The sequence below is a fragment of the Eptatretus burgeri genome, chromosome 14 (genome assembly GCF_056783735.1).
Source record: "Eptatretus burgeri isolate ZD-2024b chromosome 14, Ebu_testis_v1, whole genome shotgun sequence".
NCBI classification, from domain to species: domain Eukaryota; kingdom Metazoa; phylum Chordata; class Myxini; order Myxiniformes; family Myxinidae; genus Eptatretus; species Eptatretus burgeri.
This window is the reverse complement of record NC_140974.1, coordinates 5,181,381-5,203,228: the sequence shown is the minus strand read 5'-3', so window position 1 is coordinate 5,203,228 and position 21,848 is coordinate 5,181,381. Positions and strand designations below refer to the sequence as shown.

Here is a 21,848-nt window from a genome sequence, read left to right as displayed (position 1 = left end):
CCTCCTCTTCGTTCCCACCCGGAGCCCTATAAAAGCATCCTACCAGTATCTTACTGTTTTTACAATCTCTAATCTCTACCCATACAGAATCCTCAACATTTATTTCTTCCCTAATGTCACCCCTTTCTCTTGATGCAATGCTGTCCTTCACCCAGATTGCTACTCCTCCTCCTATTCTCTCCTTCCGATCACACCGATACACCTTGTAGCCTTCTAATCCTGTCCTCCAGTTACTCCTCCTTAAACCATGTCTCACTCACTGCAACTACATTGTACTCCTCGCTATCTACTTTGGCTTCAAGCTCTTCCATCTTGTAACTTCTGGCATTGGAATAGAATATATTTAACTTTTCCCTTCCTGAAATGCTATTTTCCTGCCTGGCCTTACTCATCCCAATTACTTCATCCGTTCCTTCCTTTAAAGCTTCCCCACCTTCCGCTGACCTAAAAAAAGTCTGAATTCCTTCGATTCCCACTGCAGACCTTGTTGCCCCGTTTCTATTTCATATGCAGCCATTCATTCTGGAAACACTCCCTTTGTCCCCAAAATTATTCCCACAGCTTCCGAAATATAAAACCTTCCTCCCGACACCATTCTTCCAGCCATCGGTTGATGTCTGTTGCTCTGCTCATTATTTCTAGATTGTTTCCTAATCTTGGGAGAATCCCAGAAAACATGACCTCACAACCCTTTGCTTTCAGCCGCTTACCCAATATCCTGTGTCTATTTTTCAAAACCTCCAAGTAAACTTTCCCAACATCATTCGGACCGAGGTGTACCACGACCAACTTCTTCCTGCCATGACCTGACAATATCGTTTACCCTTCCTTCAATGTCCCCAACTCCCACTCCTTCAAAACTACACAGAATTCTGTGTCTACAATCCTTCCTGCAGAATGAAGAATCGAGATATTTAATAATCTCATCACCCACAAAACTGTCTCCCATATCTCATTTCTCACAATTTCGATTGCTGCACCTCCACCACTGCCTGCACCAACTGCACCTCCACCACTGCCTGCACCTCTGTCACTGCCTGCACCCCCGCCACTGCCTGCACACTAATCCAAAACTAATGGATTGGATGGATAACAACAAAAAAAAAGACACTAATGCAACACTTTCCAAGTTAAAGACACGAATCCAACACTTTCCAAGTTAAAGACACGAATCCAACAGTTTCCAAGTTAAAGACACTAATCCAACACTTTCCAAGTTAAAGACACTAATCCAACACTTTCCAAGTTAAAGACACTAATCCAACGGTTTCCAAGTTAAAGACACTAATCCAACAGTTTCCAAGTTAAAGACACTAATCCAACAGTTTCCAAGTTAAAGACACTAATCCAACAGTTTCCAAGTTAAAGACACTAATCCAACAGTTTCCAAGTTAAAGACACTAATCCAATACTTTCCAAGTTAAAGACACGAATCCAACACTTTCCAAGTTAAAGACACTAATCCAACACTTTCCAAGTTAAAGACACTAATCCAACACTTTCCAAGTTAAAGACACTAATCCAACACTTTCCAAGTTAAAGACACTAATCCAACACTTTCCAAGTTAAAGACACTAATCCAACACTTTCCAAGTTAAAGACACTAATCCAACACTTTCCAAGTTAAAGACACTAATCCAACAGTTTCCAAGTTAAAGACACTAATGCAACACTTTCCAAGTTAAAGACACGAATCCAACACTTTCCAAGTTAAAGACACTAACATAACACTTTCCAAGTTAAAGACACTAACCCAACACTTTCAAAGTTGAAGACACTAATGCAACACTTTCCAAGTTAAAGACACTAACCCAACACTTTCAAAGTTGAAGACACTAATGCAACACTTTCCAAGTTAAAGACACTAATCCAACACTTTCCAAGTTAAAGACACTAATCCAACACTTTCCAAGTTAAAGACACTAATCCAACACTTTCCAAGTTAAAGACACTAATCCAACACTTTCCAAGTTAAAGAGACTAATCCAACACTTTCCAAGTTAAAGACACTAATCCAACACTTTCCAAGTTAAAGACACTAATCCAACACTTTCCAAGTTAAAGACACTAATCCAACACTTTCCAAGTTAAAGACACTAATCCAACACTTTCCAAGTTAAAGACACTAGTCCAACACTTTCCAATTTAAAGACACTAATCCAACGGTTTCCAAGTTAAAGACACTAATCCAACAGTTTCCAAGTTAAAGACACCAATGCAACACTTTCCAAGTTAAAGACACGAATCCAACACTTTCCAAGTTAAAGACACTAACATAACACTTTCCAAGTTAAAGACACTAACCCAACACTTTCAAAGTTGAAGACACTAATCCAACACTTTACAAGTTAAAGACACTAATGCAACACTTTCCAAGTTAAAGACACTAATCCAACACTTTCCAAGTTAAAGACACTAATCCAACACTTTCCAAGTTGAAGAAACTAATCCAACACTTTCCAAGTTGAAGAAACTAATCCAACACTTTCCAAGTTGAAGAAACTAATCTAACACTTTCCAAGTTAAAGACACTAACCCAACACTTTCAAAGTTGAAGACACTAATCCAACACTTTACAAGTTAAAGACACTAATGCAACACTTTCCAAGTTAAAGACACTAATCCAACACTTTCCAAGTTAAAGACACCAATCCAACACTTTCCAAGTTAAAGACACTAATCCAACACTTTCCAAGTTAAAGACACTAATCCAACACCTTCCAAGTTAAAGACACTAATCCAACACTTTCCAAGTTAAAGACACTAATACAACACTTCCCAAGTTAAAGACACTAATCCAACACTTTCCAAGTTGAAGAAACTAATCCAACACTTTCCAAGTTGAAGAAACTAATCCAACACTTTCCAAGTTGAAGAAACTAATCCAACACTTTCCAAGTTAAAGACATTAATCCATCACTTTCCAAGTAAAAGACACGAATCCAACACTTTCCAAGTTAAAGACACTAATGCAACACTTTCCAAGTTAAAGACACTAACCCAACACTTTCCAAGTTAAAGACACTAACCCAACACTTTCAAAGTTGAAGACACTAATCCAACACTTTACAAGTTAAAGACACTAATGCAACACTTTCCAAGTTAAAGACACTAATCCAACACTTTGCAAGTTAAAGACACTAATCCAACACTTTCCAAGTTAAAGACACTAATCCAACACTTCCCAAGTTAAAGACACTAATCCAACACTTTCCAAGTTAAAGACACTAATCCAACACTTTCCAAGTTGAAGAAACTAATCCAACACTTTCCAAGTTGAAGAAACTAATCTAACACTTTCCAAGTTAAAGACACTAACCCAACACTTTCAAAGTTGAAGACACTAATCCAACACTTTACAAGTTAAAGACACTAATGCAACACTTTCCAAGTTAAAGACACTAATCCAACACTTTCCAAGTTAAAGATACTAATCCAACACTTTCCAAGTTAAAGACACTAATCCAACACTTTCCAAGTTAAAGACACTAATCCAACACCTTCCAAGTTAAAGACACTAATCCAACACTTTCCAAGTTAAAGACACTAATACAACACTTCCCAAGTTAAAGACACTAATCCAACACTTTCCAAGTTGAAGAAACTAATCCAACACTTTCCAAGTTGAAGAAACTAATCCAACACTTTCCAAGTTAAAGACATTAATCCATCACTTTCCAAGTAAAAGACACGAATCCAACACTTTCCAAGTTAAAGACACTAATGCAACACTTTCCAAGTTAAAGACACGAATCCAACACTTTCCAAGTTAAAGACACTAATCCAACACTTTCCAAGTTAAAGACACTAATACAACACTTTCCAAGTTAAAGACACTAATCCAACACTTTCCAAGTTAAAGACACTAATCCAACACTTTCCAAGTTAAAGACACGAACCCAACACTTTCAAAGTTGAAGACACTAATCCAACACTTTACAAGTTAAAGACACTAATCCAACACTTTCCAAGTTAAAGACACTAATCCAACACTTTCCAAGTTAAAGACACTAATCCAACACTTTCCAAGTTAAAGACACTAATCCAACACTTTCCAAGTTAAAGACACTAATCCAACACTTTCCAATTTAAAGACACTAATCCAACGGTTTCCAAGTTAAAGACACTAATCCAACAGTTTCCAAGTTAAAGACACCAATGCAACACTTTCCAAGTTAAAGACACGAATCCAACACTTTCCAAGTTAAAGACACTAACATAACACTTTCCAAGTTAAAGACACTAACCCAACACTTTCAAAGTTGAAGACACTAATCCAACACTTTACAAGTTAAAGACACTAATGCAACACTTTCCAAGTTAAAGACACTAATCCAACACTTTCCAAGTTAAAGACACTAATCCAACACTTTCCAAGTTGAAGAAACTAATCCAACACTTTCCAAGTTGAAGAAACTAATCCAACACTTTCCAAGTTGAAGAAACTAATCTAACACTTTCCAAGTTAAAGACACTAACCCAACACTTTCAAAGTTGAAGACACTAATCCAACACTTTACAAGTTAAAGACACTAATGCAACACTTTCCAAGTTAAAGACACTAATCCAACACTTTCCAAGTTAAAGACACCAATCCAACACTTTCCAAGTTAAAGACACTAATCCAACACTTTCCAAGTTAAAGACACTAATCCAACACCTTCCAAGTTAAAGACACTAATCCAACACTTTCCAAGTTAAAGACACTAATACAACACTTCCCAAGTTAAAGACACTAATCCAACACTTTCCAAGTTGAAGAAACTAATCCAACACTTTCCAAGTTGAAGAAACTAATCCAACACTTTCCAAGTTGAAGAAACTAATCCAACACTTTCCAAGTTAAAGACATTAATCCATCACTTTCCAAGTAAAAGACACGAATCCAACACTTTCCAAGTTAAAGACACTAATGCAACACTTTCCAAGTTAAAGACACGAATCCAACACTTTCCAAGTTAAAGACACTAACCCAACACTTTCAAAGTTGAAGACACTAATCCAACACTTTACAAGTTAAAGACACTAATGCAACACTTTCCAAGTTAAAGACACTAATCCAACACTTTGCAAGTTAAAGACACTAATCCAACACTTTCCAAGTTAAAGACACTAATCCAACACTTCCCAAGTTAAAGACACTAATCCAACACTTTCCAAGTTAAAGACACTAATCCAACACTTTCCAAGTTGAAGAAACTAATCCAACACTTTCCAAGTTGAAGAAACTAATCTAACACTTTCCAAGTTAAAGACACTAACCCAACACTTTCAAAGTTGAAGACACTAATCCAACACTTTACAAGTTAAAGACACTAATGCAACACTTTCCAAGTTAAAGACACTAATCCAACACTTTCCAAGTTAAAGATACTAATCCAACACTTTCCAAGTTAAAGACACTAATCCAACACTTTCCAAGTTAAAGACACTAATCCAACACCTTCCAAGTTAAAGACACTAATCCAACACTTTCCAAGTTAAAGACACTAATACAACACTTCCCAAGTTAAAGACACTAATCCAACACTTTCCAAGTTGAAGAAACTAATCCAACACTTTCCAAGTTGAAGAAACTAATCCAACACTTTCCAAGTTAAAGACATTAATCCATCACTTTCCAAGTAAAAGACACGAATCCAACACTTTCCAAGTTAAAGACACTAATGCAACACTTTCCAAGTTAAAGACACGAATCCAACACTTTCCAAGTTATAGACACTAATCCAACACTTTCCAAGTTAAAGACACTAATACAACACTTTCCAAGTTAAAGACACTAATCCAACACTTTCCAAGTTAAAGACACGAACCCAACACTTTCAAAGTTGAAGACACTAATCCAACACTTTACAAGTTAAAGACACTAATCCAACACTTTCCAAGTTAAAGACACTAATCCAACACTTTCCAAGTTAAAGACACTAATCCAACACTTTCCAAGTTAAAGACACGAATCCAACACCTTCCAAGTTAAAGACACTAATCCAACACTTTCCAAGTTAAAGACACTAATACAACACTTCCCAAGTTAAAGACACTAATCCAACACTTTCCAAGTTGAAGAAACTAATCCAACACTTTCCAAGTTGAAGAAACTAATCCAACACTTTCCAAGTTAAAGACATTAATCCATCACTTTCCAAGTAAAAGACACGAATCCAACACTTTCCAAGTTAAAGACACTAATGCAACACTTTCCAAGTTAAAGACACGAATCCAACACTTTCCAAGTTATAGACACTAATCCAACACTTTCCAAGTTAAAGACACTAATACAACACTTTCCAAGTTAAAGACACTAATCCAACACTTTCCAAGTTAAAGACACTAATACAACACTTTCCAAGTTAAAGACACGAACCCAACACTTTCAAAGTTGAAGACACTAATCCAACACTTTCCAAGTTAAAGACACTAATGCAACACTTTCCAAGTTAAAGACACTAATCCAACACTTTCCAAGTTAAAGACACTAATCCAAAACTTTCCAAGTTAAAGACACTAATCCAACACTTTCCAAGTTATAGACACTAATACAACACTTTCCAAGTTAAAGACACTAATCCAACACTTTCCAAGTTAAAGACACTAATGCAACACTTTCCAAGTTAAAGACACTAATCCAAAACTTTCCAAGTTGAAGACACGAATCCAACACTTTCCAAGTTATAGACACTAATCCAACACTTTCCAAGTTAAAGACACTAATACAACACTTTCCAAGTTAAAGACACTAATCCAACCCTTTCCAAGTTAAAGACACTAATACAACACTTTCCAAGTTAAAGACACTAATCCAACACTTTCCAAGTTAAAGACACTAATCCAAAACTTTCCAAGTTCAAGACACTAATCCAAAACTTTCCAAGTTAAAGACACTAATCCAACACTTTCCAAGTTAAAGACACTAATGCAACACTTTCAAAGTTAAAGACACTAATCCAACACTTTCCAAGTTAAAGACACTAATGCAACACTTTCCAAGTTAAAGACACTAATCCAACACTTTCCAAGTTAAAGACACTAATCCAACACTTTCCAAGTTAAAGACACTAATCCAACACTTTCCAAGTTAAAGACACTAATGCAACACTTTCCAAGTTAAAGACACTAATGCAACACTTTCCAAGTTAAAGACACTAATCTAACACTTTCCAAGTTAAAGACACTAATCCAACACTTTCCAAGTTAAAGACACTAATCCAACACTTTCCAAGTTAAAGACACTAATCCAACACTTTCCAAGTTAAAGTCACGAACCCAACACTTTCCAAGTTAAAGACACTAATCCAACACTTTCCAAGTTAAAGACACTAATCCAACACTTTCCAAGTTAAAGACACTAATGCAACACTTTCCAAGTTAAAGACACTAATGCAACACTTTCAAAGTTGAAGACACTAATGCAACACTTTCCAAGTTAAAGACACTAATGCAACACTTTCCAAGTTAAAGACACTAATGCAACACTTTCCAAGTTAAAGACACTAATGCAACACTTTCCAAGTTAAAGACACTAATCCAACACTTTCCAAGTTAAAGACACTAATCCAACACTTTCCAAGTTAAAGACACTAATCCAACACTTTCCAAGTTAAAGACACTAATCCAACACTTTCCAAGTTAAAGACACTAATCCAACACTTTCCAAGTTAAAGACACTAATCCAACACTTTCCAAGTTAAAGACACTAATCCAACACTTTCCAAGTTGAAGACACTAATCCAACACTTTCCAAGTTAAAGACACTAATCCAACACTTTCCAAGTTAAAGACACTAATCCAACACTTTCCAAGTTAAAGACACTAATCCAACACTTTCCAAGTTAAAGTCACGAACCCAACACTTTCCAAGTTAAAGACACTAATCCAACACTTTCCAAGTTAAAGACACTAATGCAACACTTTCCAAGTTAAAGACACTAATCCAACACTTTCCAAGTTAAAGTCACGAATCCAACACTTTCCAAGTTCAAGACACTAATCCAACACTTTCCAAGTTGAAGAAACTAATCTAAAGGCCCGGTCACACCTTGACGTTTTAGCCAACGTATGCCGATTTTTGAATTTTTTTTCTAAAACGCTGGCAAACGTTGAATACGTTATGGGTAAGTTTTGATAACATTAAGAGCACGCTGGCATACGTCGTAGTACGTTGCCATAAGTCGTTGTATGTTGGCTTTAAACGTTGTACTTTTCGGTTGTCCTCAAATTTTTTCATGCTTGAAATTTCACGACGTATGCCGGCGTATGACTCACACGTTCCGCTACGCTGGCCACAAGTTGTAGGCACGGTCTGCGATCGTTGACAGACGTCAACACATGCTACTTGTAAGTTAATCATAAGTTGAGACACGCCGAGGTAATGTTTAGCGTACCCGAAACTTATTTCTAACCTATGATTAACGTGTTGTTGGCACGTTACGCGATCGTTGCCACACGTCGACAGACGTTACTTTTAAGTTACTCATAGGCTGAAAGACGTCGGTATAATGGATCGTCCTTGCGTCAGCGTCCACGGCCACGGCCAGGACACTTATTTGCAGCATTCTTCAAACTTTTCTTCGGCATGACGAGGATGTTCACACTTCGATGTCTAGCTTGGCTATGATTCCAATTGTCTATCGGCAGCGTCTATTTAAAATAGTCGAGTTTGAGCGTTTTAACACGTTCAGAAGAAACGCTTCAAATTTCCAAACCCCAGCATCAAAAAAAAAAATAAAAAAAACAAAAAACAAAAAAAACAAAGGCGAGTGACAGCAATTTAAATCGTTCATTGTAAACAATGAAACTAGCTGAGTGATACCATTTCAAAGTCGTTGAGTGTAAAAAAAATCCAATTGTTGAGCGCAAGCGTCTACTTTCAATAGTGGAGATGCAGCCATTTAAATCGTTGAGTGGCAGCCTATGAACCTACCCGTGGACACGCGGACGCAAGGACGATCCATCATAACCCACACCCTCCCCCTCACACCCACCTACTACTGCCAACATGAACAAACTACTACTAATACTAATACTAATACTGATACTGATGATACTATTACTGCTGACATGGACATCGACTCAAAAAGGACTCGAAAACACTGTTGGGTTCCCCTTTTATACACCAATTCCCAAAACCGCTGGGAACACGTCTTTATATGGCAGTTGTAACCGAGAAACACGTTCATTTTTTTTTTTGTCGACCGGAAGACGTCATTGGAATACGTCTACATACGTCGATGTGTGTTGGGACTACGTAAAGAATTGGTTCAAAGCACGTCAAACACAAGTTAGAAATAAGTTTCGCGTAAAAAAAGACATTACCGCGACGTGTTTCGACTTATGAGTAGCTTATAAGTAGCGTTTGTGGACGTGTGTAAGTGTCCACATATCGTGTGTAAAACTTATCCCCATCGCATGCGAACGTGTGTCATACGCCGAGTACGTCGTAAAATTTTGAACATGTTCAAAATTTCTTGACATACTCTACTTACTACGACTTATGATAGCGTACTTTAGCGTTCTACTCGCGCATACCAAACTTACCCATACCGTATTCGACGTGCCCCAACGTTTTAGACACACTTTTTGTTACGTCGGCATACGCTGGCAAGATCGCCAAGGTGTGACCGCGATTTTGACCCTTCCATTTCCACGGCAGTTATGATTTGAATCGTTGTGCGTCAGCCTTTTAATAGGCTACGTCACGACATCGTCGGCGATGCGTGCAACGCGCTATGCCTGAGTTAGACTATCGTTGGGCATCGGTTGTGTAGGCCGACAACAGGTTCAGCATTCGTTGGTATAAGTTATCTATAACACAACGAAACGTTCTGTGTCCGTTACCAATGCGTTACACATAAGACCAAGTCGCTATGAATACGTCCGAATCTTTAAAAAAAAAACATCAAAAGTTCAACGTAAGCCAGCGTTTTACATAAATTTTAACACGTTGCCATCGCTGGCTAAAACGTCAAGGTGTGACCGGGCCTTAACACTTTCCAAGTTAAAGACACTAATCCAACACTTCCCAAGTTAAAGACACTAATCTAACACTTTCCAAGTTAAAGACACTAATCCAACACTTTCCAAGTTAAAGACACTAATCCAACACTTTCCAAGTTAAAGACACTAATCCAACACTTTCCAAGTTAAAGACACTAATCCAACACTTGATCAATGAGAACACCAAACGGGGTGCAATAGCAACAGCAACCCGCAGAGCACGGCCGAGTTGGCCGGGATCCGAGATGGTCAGGAATTGAACACTTTCCGCAAAACATAGCGGACATTGGCAGGGTCACTCTGAAAAGCATCCATGGGTCACCTTTTATGGCTAAAGGGGACAGGTGTTCCAGGAGTAATACAATATTATCCATCCATCCATTGTGACCACACTCTGGACAGCGTTGGTGCTGCTGAAGCAGTCTCCTTGGCTATTGGACACAATCCTGGACGGGTCACCACTCTAACACAGGACACCAGCAAGCTGGCACTCATTTTGCTGACATCGGAAGGATGACAGGCAGAGTCAACCGCACCTGGTATTAATTCAACAGCCGAGGGGGATCCCAAGCACCACCACCCGAACCATTTAGCCAACACCAGGCATAAAATATTACACACGAGTAAAACTCTACAAATCCAGAAGATTTCTGTGCTGACATCAATGAACTGGAGGACAGAAGAACAAAATACAATCACAATGATGGCAATTATCAACATCACTATATTTATTATTTATTAGATGGGTCATGGAGGAAGAAAGGGGTCAGACAGGTGAGGGGAGGAGTAGAAGGTCAGACAAGGGGGTCAGACAGGTGAGGGGAGGAGTAAAAGGTCAGACAAGGGGGTCAGACAGGTGAGGGGATAAGGTCAGACAAGGGGGTCAGACAGGTGAGGGGATGAGGTCAGACAAGGGGGTCAGACAGGTGAGGGGAGGAGTAGAAGGTCAGACAAGGGGGTCAGACAGGTGAGGGGAGGAGTAGAAGGTCAGACAAGGGGGTCAGACAGGTGAGGGGAGGTGGTCAGACAAGGGGGTCAGACAGGTGAGGGGAGGAGTAGAAGGTCAGATAAGGGGGTCAGACAGGTGAGGCGAGGAGTATTAGGTCAGACAAGGGGGTCAGACAGGTGAGGGGAGGAGTAGTATGTCAGATAAGGGGGTCAGACAGGTAAGGGGAGGAGTAGTAGGTCAGATAAGGGGGTCAGACAGGTGAGGGGAGGAGTACTATGTCAGATAAGGGGGTCAGACAGGTGAGGGGAGGAGTAGTAGGTCAGACAAGGGGGTCAGACAGGTGAGGAGTAGGTCAGACAAGGGAGTCAGACAGGTGAGGAGTAGGTCAGACAAGGGGGTCAGACAGGGGAGGAGTAGGTCAGACAAGGGGGTCAGACAGGTGAGGGGAGGAGTAGTAGGTCAGACAAGGGGGTCAGACAGGTGAGGGGAGGAGTAGTAGGTCAGACAGGTAAGGGGAGGAGTTGTAGGTCAGATAAGGGGGTCAGACAGGTGAGGGGAGGAGTACTATGTCAGATAAGGGGGTCAGACAGGTGAGGGGAGGAGTAGTAGGTCAGACAAGGGGGTCAGACAGGGGAGGAGTAGGTCAGACAAGGGGGTCAGACAGGGGAGGAGTAGGTCAGACAAGGGGGTCAGACAGGTGAGGGGAGGAGTAGTAGGTCAGACAAGGGGGTCAGACAGGTGAGGGGAGGAGTAGTAGGTCAGACAAGGGGTCAGACAGGTAAGGGGAGGAGTAGTAGGTCAGACAAGGGGTCAGACAGGTAAGGGGAGGAGTAGTAGGTGTACCTGATCGGGTTGTTCATGGATTAAACCTACCCAAGTGGTGCTGATTCACCTCCACCCTCACCCTGTCGTTTAGAACCCAAGAAATCGAAGACCTACTCAAGCTTACACCAAATACATCTCGCCGTTCCCAGTCAGGGTCTCCACCATTTTATAACCTCGCTGAAGTAGTTGTCTGTGCTGAACTGTCGGTGTAGATAGTTAGGGTTAGAGGAAGCCAAACGGTGAAACCAACAACTCGCTCCCTTCCAACCTCCCGGTGTAATCCACCTATAACCCTCCATTCTCGTGTTGTAGTCTGTTTACAAGTGGCACAACCCACTCCTCACCAAGACTACCCAGACAAACGCGACACAACTCACACACTCGTTTGTCAGACAAGCGAGAAGAAGAAGTTTGTCGATAAACGTACAACAGATAAAATCAAGACAACTCGAACAGAAGTCGGACCTTCTTTTTGGCAGCGGCAAGCCTCGCCGCTCTGCCACCATCCGCCATATCGCCCACGTCGACAACCAGCGTCGGCAAATAATCTTTAAACCGCAAACCGCCTCAAGGGCGACATTAAACCGGATTCTTGGTGACATCGTACACACACCGAAGCCCCGAGAGCGTCTTGCGTTTCCGTGAAACTCTCGATAAATCGGCGGCACCACGTGGTATAGCTTGAGTGATATGATTGGCTCCCTGGTGCTTTCCCGTTGTGTATTTACTTCCTGGTCACGTGGTACCTGGACGCGCGTCACGTCTGCTTGGCCACGTGGCGGTGGACGCTTGTTTGTTGATCCTCACTGTCTCTTAAAAAAAAAAAAACACCGATTTAATCTCTTTTTTTACCCGACAGGTTATGTTATTCGTGCTGTCATGTCCGTCACCGATATCACGTTGCCGCCGGAATTGCAGCCCGATTATGATTGGTCTGTTTCGTCCAAAACGACTGTGTGCGTGCCGTTGATGCAGTGCCCCTGTTTTCCAGTCGGCTGGTACTTATTTTGTTGACCACGGAAGGACGATAGGCCGAGTCAACCCACATGGTGTTATTTCAACGGCTGACGGGGGTTCAAACTCAAGACCCTCCGACCGTAAACCAGTTAGTTTAACCGTTTAGCGAACACGAGGTAGTTTTGAATCGTCATGTTCAACACGAAATGTTAACAATCCCAAAATCTGCAAGAAGAACAAACGAATTAGACTGTATGTACAAATTACACCGCCACGGACATTATAATGGCTGCATGATGCTGAAACAGAAACTCTCACACGTTGGACACATCATGTGCGCAGGAAACGAAACTCTGGACACTGGACACTGGAGAAATCAACCAAGCTGGACATGGTGGAATGAAGAGGAAGAGGAAGCCCAAGCTGGGTTTGTGTTGTTTTGGCAGTTTCATGAATATTAATGAATTCATGATGAACCGGAAGTGACGAAGAGGAACCGGAAGTGCCGTCAGCGGGATGTCGAGTTGAGTGAAGCCGGTGAGAGCCGCCATTAAACGGTTAAGCCAAAGGACTTGCGTGTGGGCTGATTTTACCACACAACATTTTTGTGACAGGGATGGGATCACCTTGCTCTTTCACCACCTGCTGCTGCATTCTTACCGAGTCCGGGTGAGCCTTCGCTACCTTTTACCTCATGGATGCGCATGTTCGACCGGAAGTGACGTCAGCGGGCTGTCGAGTTGAGTGAAGCCGGTGAGAGCCGCCATTAAACGGTTGAGCCAAAGGACTTGCGTGTGGGATGATTTTACCACACAATATATTGGCGACAGGGATGGGATCACCTTGCTCTTTCACCACCTGCTGCTGCATTCTTACCGAGTCCGGGTGAGCCTTCGCTACCTTTTACCTCATGGATGCGCATGTTCGACCGGAAGTGACGTCAGCGGTCTGTCGAGTTGAGTGAAGCCGGTGAGAGCCGCCATTAAACGGTTGAGCCAAAGGACTTGCGTGTGGGATGATTTTACCACACAATATATTGGCGACAGGGATGGGATCACCTTGCTCTTTCACCACCTGCTGCTGCATTCTTACCGAGTCCGGGTGAGCCTTCGATACCTTTTACCTCATGGACGCGCATTTCGAGAAATCCATGCTGGCAGTAAATGCAGACGCACTTTTTGATGCGAGGAAGCGCGCGTTGCTTATACACTGCCTAGGAACTGAAGGGCAGCGTTTATTCTATACCCTCTCGGGGTATAGAACACCCTTACAGCTTGGATATGTGAACGGTTGCTTTTGGAACCGGAGCTTACACTGCAGAAAGCCCTCATAATGGCGGGACAAATCGAATCGGCCATCGCGGAAGCAAGAGCGGTGACATGCGGCACGTCGACGTCCTTTCAGGATGTAAATACAATACCAGCGCGGGGCAATACAGACGCGACCCCATCCACAGGGACACATCAAATGAACCTGCAAACTCAATATTTTCACAAGCTCGACAGGTGCGCCAAGAGAGTACCTGTTACCGTTGTGGATCTGCAACACACTTCACCAATTACCCCAGATGTCCTGCAAAAGATGTAAATTACAGGCAGTGTGACAAAAAGTGGACTTTTTGCTCAAGTATGTCACAGTAAAGATCACAAATACCGAGTGCGGGAAGTGACTGTGCCAGATGTGACTGTTTGAAGCAGAAACACACAAGCCACTGAACAAATTAGAGGGAACCTATTTTGTGATGTTCGTCTTTACACACCTGATGGACGGGCATGCTCGGCTAAATTGCTGGTGGACACAGGTTCAGTCGTTTCCATACTTCCAGAGTCTACCTACCTGGAGCATTTCTAGAATGCACTTCTTACACAACCAAAATTACACTTGGTGACTTACATTAAAAACAAGTGAAATCCTTGAATACAGCGCGTGTGGTGAAGCAAATGAGTACACTAATGTTAAAATATGCAATTTTATGCTTTTTCAGTTGAAAAACAATTAAAAAGTGTACTTAATATTTTAAATGTAAAAATCTTGTTATTATTGTGATAAGCACCTTTATATATAACAGAAGGAATGAAATCGTTCGATACAGCGTGGCAGGGAGCCGCAAAAGAATGATGGCATAAGAACTTAGCTTTCAGCATTCGACGTTCGGCGCGAAATGCGATGGTGGGTGGAAATGACGTCTTTCGGCGCAAAATGCGATGGTGGGCGGAAATGATGTCTTTCGTTCGTTCGTACATCAGAGGGGCGCGTTTCTTCATTTTTTTCCGTCAAGCAATAAATTTAATGGTTTTCAAATATATAACACATTAGTTTTACAAATTTCCATTGAAATACTCGGGTATTTCCGTCAATTGTAGCCATTTCCATCTCGGTTACGCACTGCATCTACCGGACGGCCGTCATTGGCTGTCTTGATACACGTGGGGGGGGGGGGGACACACCGGAGACGCCGGACCCACCGGAGACGTGGTAGATGACACCAGGGACGTTTCAAACTCGGTGCAATTGTATACAGCGCACGCGCTGTAAAAACTGATCTCTGTAGTTGGTTGTCTTCAAGTACAGGTGTGACACAACCATGTTTCTGTGCCTGCTGATTTCTTCATTGTGCCTTCTGGAACACCTATACTCGCCATGGACCTCTTCACTGCTCTCGGACTGAATCTTGTTAATGGATGTGTTACTCCTGCATCAGTGCTAAGTACCTCTGTGCGTCAAACCGGTTTGGCAGACATCTAATCCTAACGTCACTGGAACTCTAGGTTATGCAAAAGTATTTGTACACAGAGTGAAGATACGGCCTGATGTGGTGCCAATCCAGCAGAAGCTTCGCCGTTTACCTTTTGCTGTCCATGATGCCGTCTCGCAAGAAGTGAAAACGCTTGAAGAAGCGGGTATTATTCAGAGAATTGGCTCTTCTGAATGGGTTTCACCTATTGTCGTTATGCATTAAAAAACGAGGTATACGACTGTGTGTGGATCTTCGTGAACCCCAAACGGCAATCGGAAGAGACAGTCATCCACTCCCGCATATTGAGGAGGTATTCGCAGAACTTCGTGGCATGAGAATATTTTCTACTCTTGATCATCAAGTGCCCTCGCATGAGGAAAGTAAAGACCTTACGACTTTCATAACACACGAGGGACTTTTCCGTTTTTGCCGTGTTCTTATGGTCTTGCTTCTGCTCCCAGTGCATTCCAGCGAATGATGTCACAGATCTTAGCTGGCCAGGAGGGTGTCCGGTGTTACCTGGATGACATTATTGTGTATGCTTCGTCTCTTGAAAAACACGAGGAACGTCTTCAAGATGTTTCAAATCGTATTGATCAAGCAGGCTGAAAAACTGCATTATGGCACATGTCATTTCAGAAAGGCTGAACTTTCTTTTCTGGGTCCCGTGATCTCGGAAAAGGGCGTGAGCCCAAACACCGAACATGTGGTGGCAGTAACACAAGCACCACCCCCAAAGGATGTCAGCGAGCTGTCGAGTGAGTGGAGGAGTTGAGAGCCGTCATTTAACGGTTTAGCCAAAGGACTTGCGTGTTGGCTGATTTTACTACACAACAGTTTTTACTGAAAAAGAAACTCTCATACTTTGGACACATCATGTGCGCAGAAAACTAAACTCTGGACACTGGAGAAATCAACCAAGCTGGATATGGTGGAATGAAAAAGAGGAAGAGGCAGACCTCGTTCATGCTGGATGGATTGGGTAAAGGAAGCAACCAAACTGTATCTACAAGGCTTTGGGAAGCAGTGCACTCCAGTGCAGGATGGAGATGTTTGGAGAAATCTGATCATGAATGTCACGAGAAGTCGGCCATGACTTGTCGGAGCTTGATAACTCGAGAAGTATTTATCAATTATCCAATGAATTATTGTTGGCTTAAGATGAATGATAATGAACTCATCTCAACCGAATGATGAACAATTGTGATTCTTGTCCCGAAGGTGATGCGAGACTATTGCAACGTGTGTGTGTTTTTTGTGTTTGTATACCGCTATTTTGAATGTGCACTCACAACATGTAGGTCCTTTAGAGTAGTTATTTCCGTAATAAATGTTTAGAATAGTCCCTGACCTATAGATGGGTCACTGGGATCCAAACTGCATTGGAATGGGTAGATTAGGATTCACTCCCTGTTTTTCTTTTGCACATGGAAGGTTGTCGGCGAAGTTTTGGGAGCCATTTGATGCAGGTGTGTGCCGATCCCTTCCTTACATTCCCTGTATCGTGAAAATTTTCTTCTCTTCTCTTCTCTTCTCTCTCCCCCCCCCCATCCAAACATAAGTGCACGCAGTTTTATTTAATAGACTGTAGTTTGACACGATCTCTTCCCCACACACACGTAAGGCAATCAAGACATTAAGCACAGTTACATGACCTTAAAGTCCCCCGCTCTAAAGACCTCCCGATCCCACAACCCTCGACCATTAACACCATTGTAAGCCTTCGTGACAGCCATCACATGCCCGGGCGAAGTTTGGTCAGCTTTGACTTGAGAGAAATCGTCTCCGTTCGTTTCCCCATCATCATTATTGCGTGCCTCAAACCAGCTGAATGCTCGCTCGCCTTAAGCGGTAGCAAGCGAGGTCAGACTCTTATGACAGCCGGAAGCCCCGACTGAGAGGACTCGCTGCAGGAACTCGAATGGGCGGGGCTAGGGAGGCGGAACGCCAATCTTGCCACAGACCCCGCCCAATCATGTGTACATTCTCGAGTCTTCCAGGGCGGCCTTATAAAAGAGTGAACCCCGGAGCGTTTACTCTCCTTTTCAACGCTCGTTTGCGCTCTCTTTCAACGGTCATTTGGCTCACTCTTTCAACAGGTGCTGGACACATTCGCTGCGGTCGCGCTGCTGGTTCATGGCACTTTCGGCCCTTTGGTTTTTAACCTCATGAACTGTCATCACGAGTGAAGAGCCGAGGCTGCGAGGGGATGGGTGGAGCCAAGCCGATTAATAGGACCGAAACCAAGCTACAGTACACAACAGACACATCTGGTGGGATGGCACACTTCAGCTATCCCCTCACACATCTTGTCTCTGCTGCACCTTTCTCAGTTTCCCTTTTCAAATGCACTCGCAACACACACCCACATGCACATCAATCTTCTCCATGTACCCTAGACACCTGTAATGTTGTGCATAGACTGGACGCTTGAGGGGGTGAGGTTCGGGGTGAGAGGTCAGGAGGTGTGCATGGAAAAAGCTGGTGAGGTTCTGATGTGTGGTTGAATAAAATCGTTGTAGAATATTGAATTCTTAATTCTTGGAGTATTTTACGATACAACAACACCTCACAGTCTTACTTCTCACTTCTCTCCTCAGCGTTGAATAGCGAGGGACCCTCTGCCCCACCCGGTAATCTGAGGCCGCAATTTTTCACCCCCTCTCCACCCTTTTTCCCTCGGTTGTGAATGTTTGGGCCCATGTACTGTGTTAGTTGTAGGTAAGGTGCTTGTTAAATTTGCTCTTTGTCTCTTTTTTTTCTTTCTCTGATCTCATTGCTGTACAAATTGCTTCACCCTCATTTCTCCCTGTGCCATTAAAATCCTTACATCCTCCCTCCTTTCCTGCTCTTCAATTATATAAATAAAGCTGTTCTTGTTGAATTCATTTCTGATCTGTCCATGTCCGTCTTTTCCACCATTGGTCTCCCACTGTCCGCACGTAGATAGCTTGGGAGGTTTAGATTCCTGACACTTCGGTTTGCAGGGTCCAGCATGTGTTAACAGTACAGCAGGGTCACATTCAAGAACAACAGATAAGGTAAGTAGCACATTTGCCGAGGGTGCGTTCTCTGATCCGGGGGGCCACGGGACTCTCAGTTAAACGGTTGTTAGACGGATGGACGCTGGGACTCGTGGTTGTTGGATTGGCATTCATATTTGTGTCTGAGGCATTGTAGTTGCGTCACAACCCACCGTGGGGAGAAGTTATTAGCTCCCAGTGGCCTGAGGTCCTGGTGAGTTCGAGAGAAACCGGGGATTTCTCCCTCGCAGTTGGCTGGAGCCCCGAGACCACAACAAAATATTTATATATTTTGTTGCGGTTCTGCAGGACCGCATGCCTCTAAGGCTGTGGCACCAAACATACAGTGATCTCCAGGTAGTTATGAGTCTTCGTGCAGTTAGTCCTCCCCTCACATCCGGTGGGTTAATGGGATGAAGTGCATTGCGTGGGTCTCGTAGTTAGGTCTAGTGTAATGTATTCAATAGAAAGGGATGAAGGCTCTGACGTGGGAACAACAGGTTTTCTGCGGACACAGACACAACACAGCATTGGAACATGGGTGGGTCACATGACTCTCCTTAACCATGTCCCATGCACCTATCGCTTGCTCGCTTGCTCAAGCACTGGGAAGGACGAATTGTCTCGCTGTTGGCACTGGTCAGACACCCGTACACGCGCACTACACGCTCACACGCTCGCTTGCTCACTTGCGGGCTCGCATGCTTCCTCGCTTACACGCTTCCTCTCTGACTCGCTTCTTTCCTCGTGCACTTCCTCTCTCACTTTCTTCTTTGGCTTTCTCTTTTTTGGAACGGACATCCCCAATTCTTTTTATATCTGCCACCCGTCTTGGCGGGCGCAGAGTCCCCCCCAAGCTCACCCCGCCCCACTTGCGCACTGTTGCCATCACAACCCGGGCTCTCAAAAAAAGGCGGGTGTCGGTGCGGGCGTCGGCACTGGTGAAAGAAATATGTGCATAAACGTTGCTGAGGAAAAATAAGGCGGGGTCAGCGCTCGCGGAAGAAATGTGTGTAAACGTGTCTGTCGTAAAGAAAACAAAAAGCTTCCCATAAGAGAGTGGATCGATTCTTCACTCTTCTCAACGCATCACATTTAAATTCCCATTAGACATAGGGATGGGGCGAATCTGAACATGCATTTATGGAAATAACTGTCTGAGGACCTGGATGTGTGGATGCATTCATCAGACCGGATTCTGAAATCCGTAACAATGTATGTATGTATATATATATATATATATATATATATATATATATATATATATATATATATATATATATATATATATATATATATATATATATATATATATATATTTATTTATTACACAGGAACCGAGCTTTCCCATTGTCTTGGCTCGCTTATCTGCATTTAATTTTTATCTTTCCAAAACGAAGTTTTTGCAAGATATGTTAGTCAGCTTGTATGTTTTTTTTGTTTTGTTGTTTGTTTGTTTGTTTGTTTGTCTGTAATCACGTACAAAAAATTCTGCATTTCACAGTTATCATCGGAAATTTTTGTAACTTCGCATATCAGAGGCCTATAGAGGTCCCTTTCAGTGCACAAAATTTTGAAGGTCAAGGTCAAAGGTCAAGGTCACTTTGGCGCAAATCAGGGGAGTCGACGAAACCCTTATTTTTTGAGTAATTTTTCATCGGATCGTCTTCAAACTTCATGGGAATATAGTTCATGGTCTAGCGCTCAGCTGATTAATTTTTGGTGGCGATTGGCCTTGACCTTCATGGTTAGTGCCTGAGGTCAAACATATTTGACCCCAAGGTCAAATTTTCAAGTTTTAGGAACCATATCGTGTAGTACCTCAAATTGAACACCTCGATGAGTGCTTTCTGGATATGTCAAGCTTGAGACATTATGACGTCATTTGGTGACGTTATGAGGCAAAAGCATATTTTTCATGGTTACTCTGTAGAACGATTCTCATCGGAATCTCTCGTAGGCAGATATTCCTTAAGGAGTCGCTCCTGGTGGATAGCAGCTCTGTTCACCTCAGTGTGACCTGAAAGAAGTCACACGTGGTCACCTTTTGGTTTTTGTTATTTATTCATTTATTTATAATCGTTTTTTTTCATTTATTTATATTTTAATTTACAGATACTTTCTGATGATTGTGATTTTTTTTTTCTGGTGTATCGGATTCAACGTCTGTCAGCGCACAAAATTACCATGCTTCCCCATTGTCTCAGGTCGCTCACCTGCATTTTTTTTTTCATTTGTGGATGTTGTCCGATAATTGTATAAAATTTTTTGGTGTACTGGCTTCAATGTCCATCAGCATGCAAAATTCCAGCTTTCTACATCACCCAGAAGGTATCGGACTTTAATATCAGTCAGTGAGTCAGTGAGTGAGTGAGTCAATCAGTCAGTGAGTCAGTCAGTGGTGAGAAAGAGCTATATATATATATATATATATATATATATATATATATATATATATATATATATATATATATATATATATATATATATATATATGTATATATATATATATATATGTGTCTGACTGGAATGTCTGGTGTTGGCTTAGTGGTTAGGGTCGTTGCTTGGGATTCTCGGGGTCCTGAGTTTGAGCCCCGCTGGCCACTGAATTAACATCAGGTGGGTTGACTCAGCCTGTCATCCTTCCGAGGTCGGCGAAATGAACACCAGTATATTGGTAATTATCCCTGCGTGTCGAAGGCGACTAAAGGGTTGGCGTCAGGAAGGGCATCTGGCAATATAAAACATTGCCACAAGAAAGGGTACCATGATTGGAGGCCACAAAAGGCTGACCCCTGCTCAGTGAAAAAAGGCTTTAAAATGGTGTGATGATGATGATGTATCTGACTGGGCCCCTCAAGGACATTTATCATTTTGTTCCTGAGCCACTCCAGTGTAGCTTTGGTTGTGTGCCTCAGGTCATTGTCATGATGAAAGGTGAACTTCCGGCCCAATTTCAGCTTTTTGTTGAGGGCAACAGGTTTTCTTGGATTTTTCTGTATTTTGCTCTATCCATTTTCCCTTCTATCCTGACAAGTGCCCCCGTCCCTGATTATGAGAAACATCCCCATAACATGATGTTGCCACCACCATGCTTCACAGTTGGGATGGCGTCCTTTGGGTGATGTGCTGTGTTGGGTTTGCGCCAACCCTAACATTTTGCATTTTGGCCAAAAAGCTCCATTTTTGTTTCGCCAGACCACAAAACTTTTTGCCACATCGCTTCAGAATCTCTGGAGTGATGTCTTTTTTTTGTTTTTTTTTTGTCCATCTCAAACGGGTCTCAAGTTGGGCTTTCTTCTTTCTTGTCACTCTACCATACAGGCCAGAGTTGTGGAGTGCTTGGGATATTGTCACATGCACA

At 42.4% G+C, this 21,848-nt stretch overlaps 1 protein-coding gene and 1 long non-coding RNA gene across 8 annotated transcripts in view; one reads left to right on the top strand and one right to left on the bottom strand.

Moving 5' to 3' along the window:
- GOLGA2 (golgin A2) overlaps positions 1 to 12,375 on the bottom strand; it is a 68,483-nt gene extending 56,108 nt beyond the window's left edge. For all 7 annotated transcript variants that reach the window (XM_085853571.1, XM_085853572.1, XM_085853576.1 and 4 more), the window contains exon 1: positions 12,233 to 12,375. In XM_085853571.1, coding sequence (XP_085709697.1) covers positions 12,233 to 12,280 — 48 coding nt within the window. In that variant the 5' untranslated portion in view covers positions 12,281 to 12,375. The remainder of the gene's footprint in view (positions 1 to 12,232) is intronic.
- Positions 12,376 to 12,521: 146 nt separating this feature from the next.
- On the top strand, positions 12,522 to 18,349 carry LOC147012580 (uncharacterized). Its single transcript, XR_015051001.1, has 2 exons — positions 12,522 to 13,261; positions 13,339 to 18,349. It is a non-coding gene; the product is annotated as an uncharacterized LOC147012580 (long non-coding RNA).
- Positions 18,350 to 21,848: the final 3,499 nt, after the last annotated feature.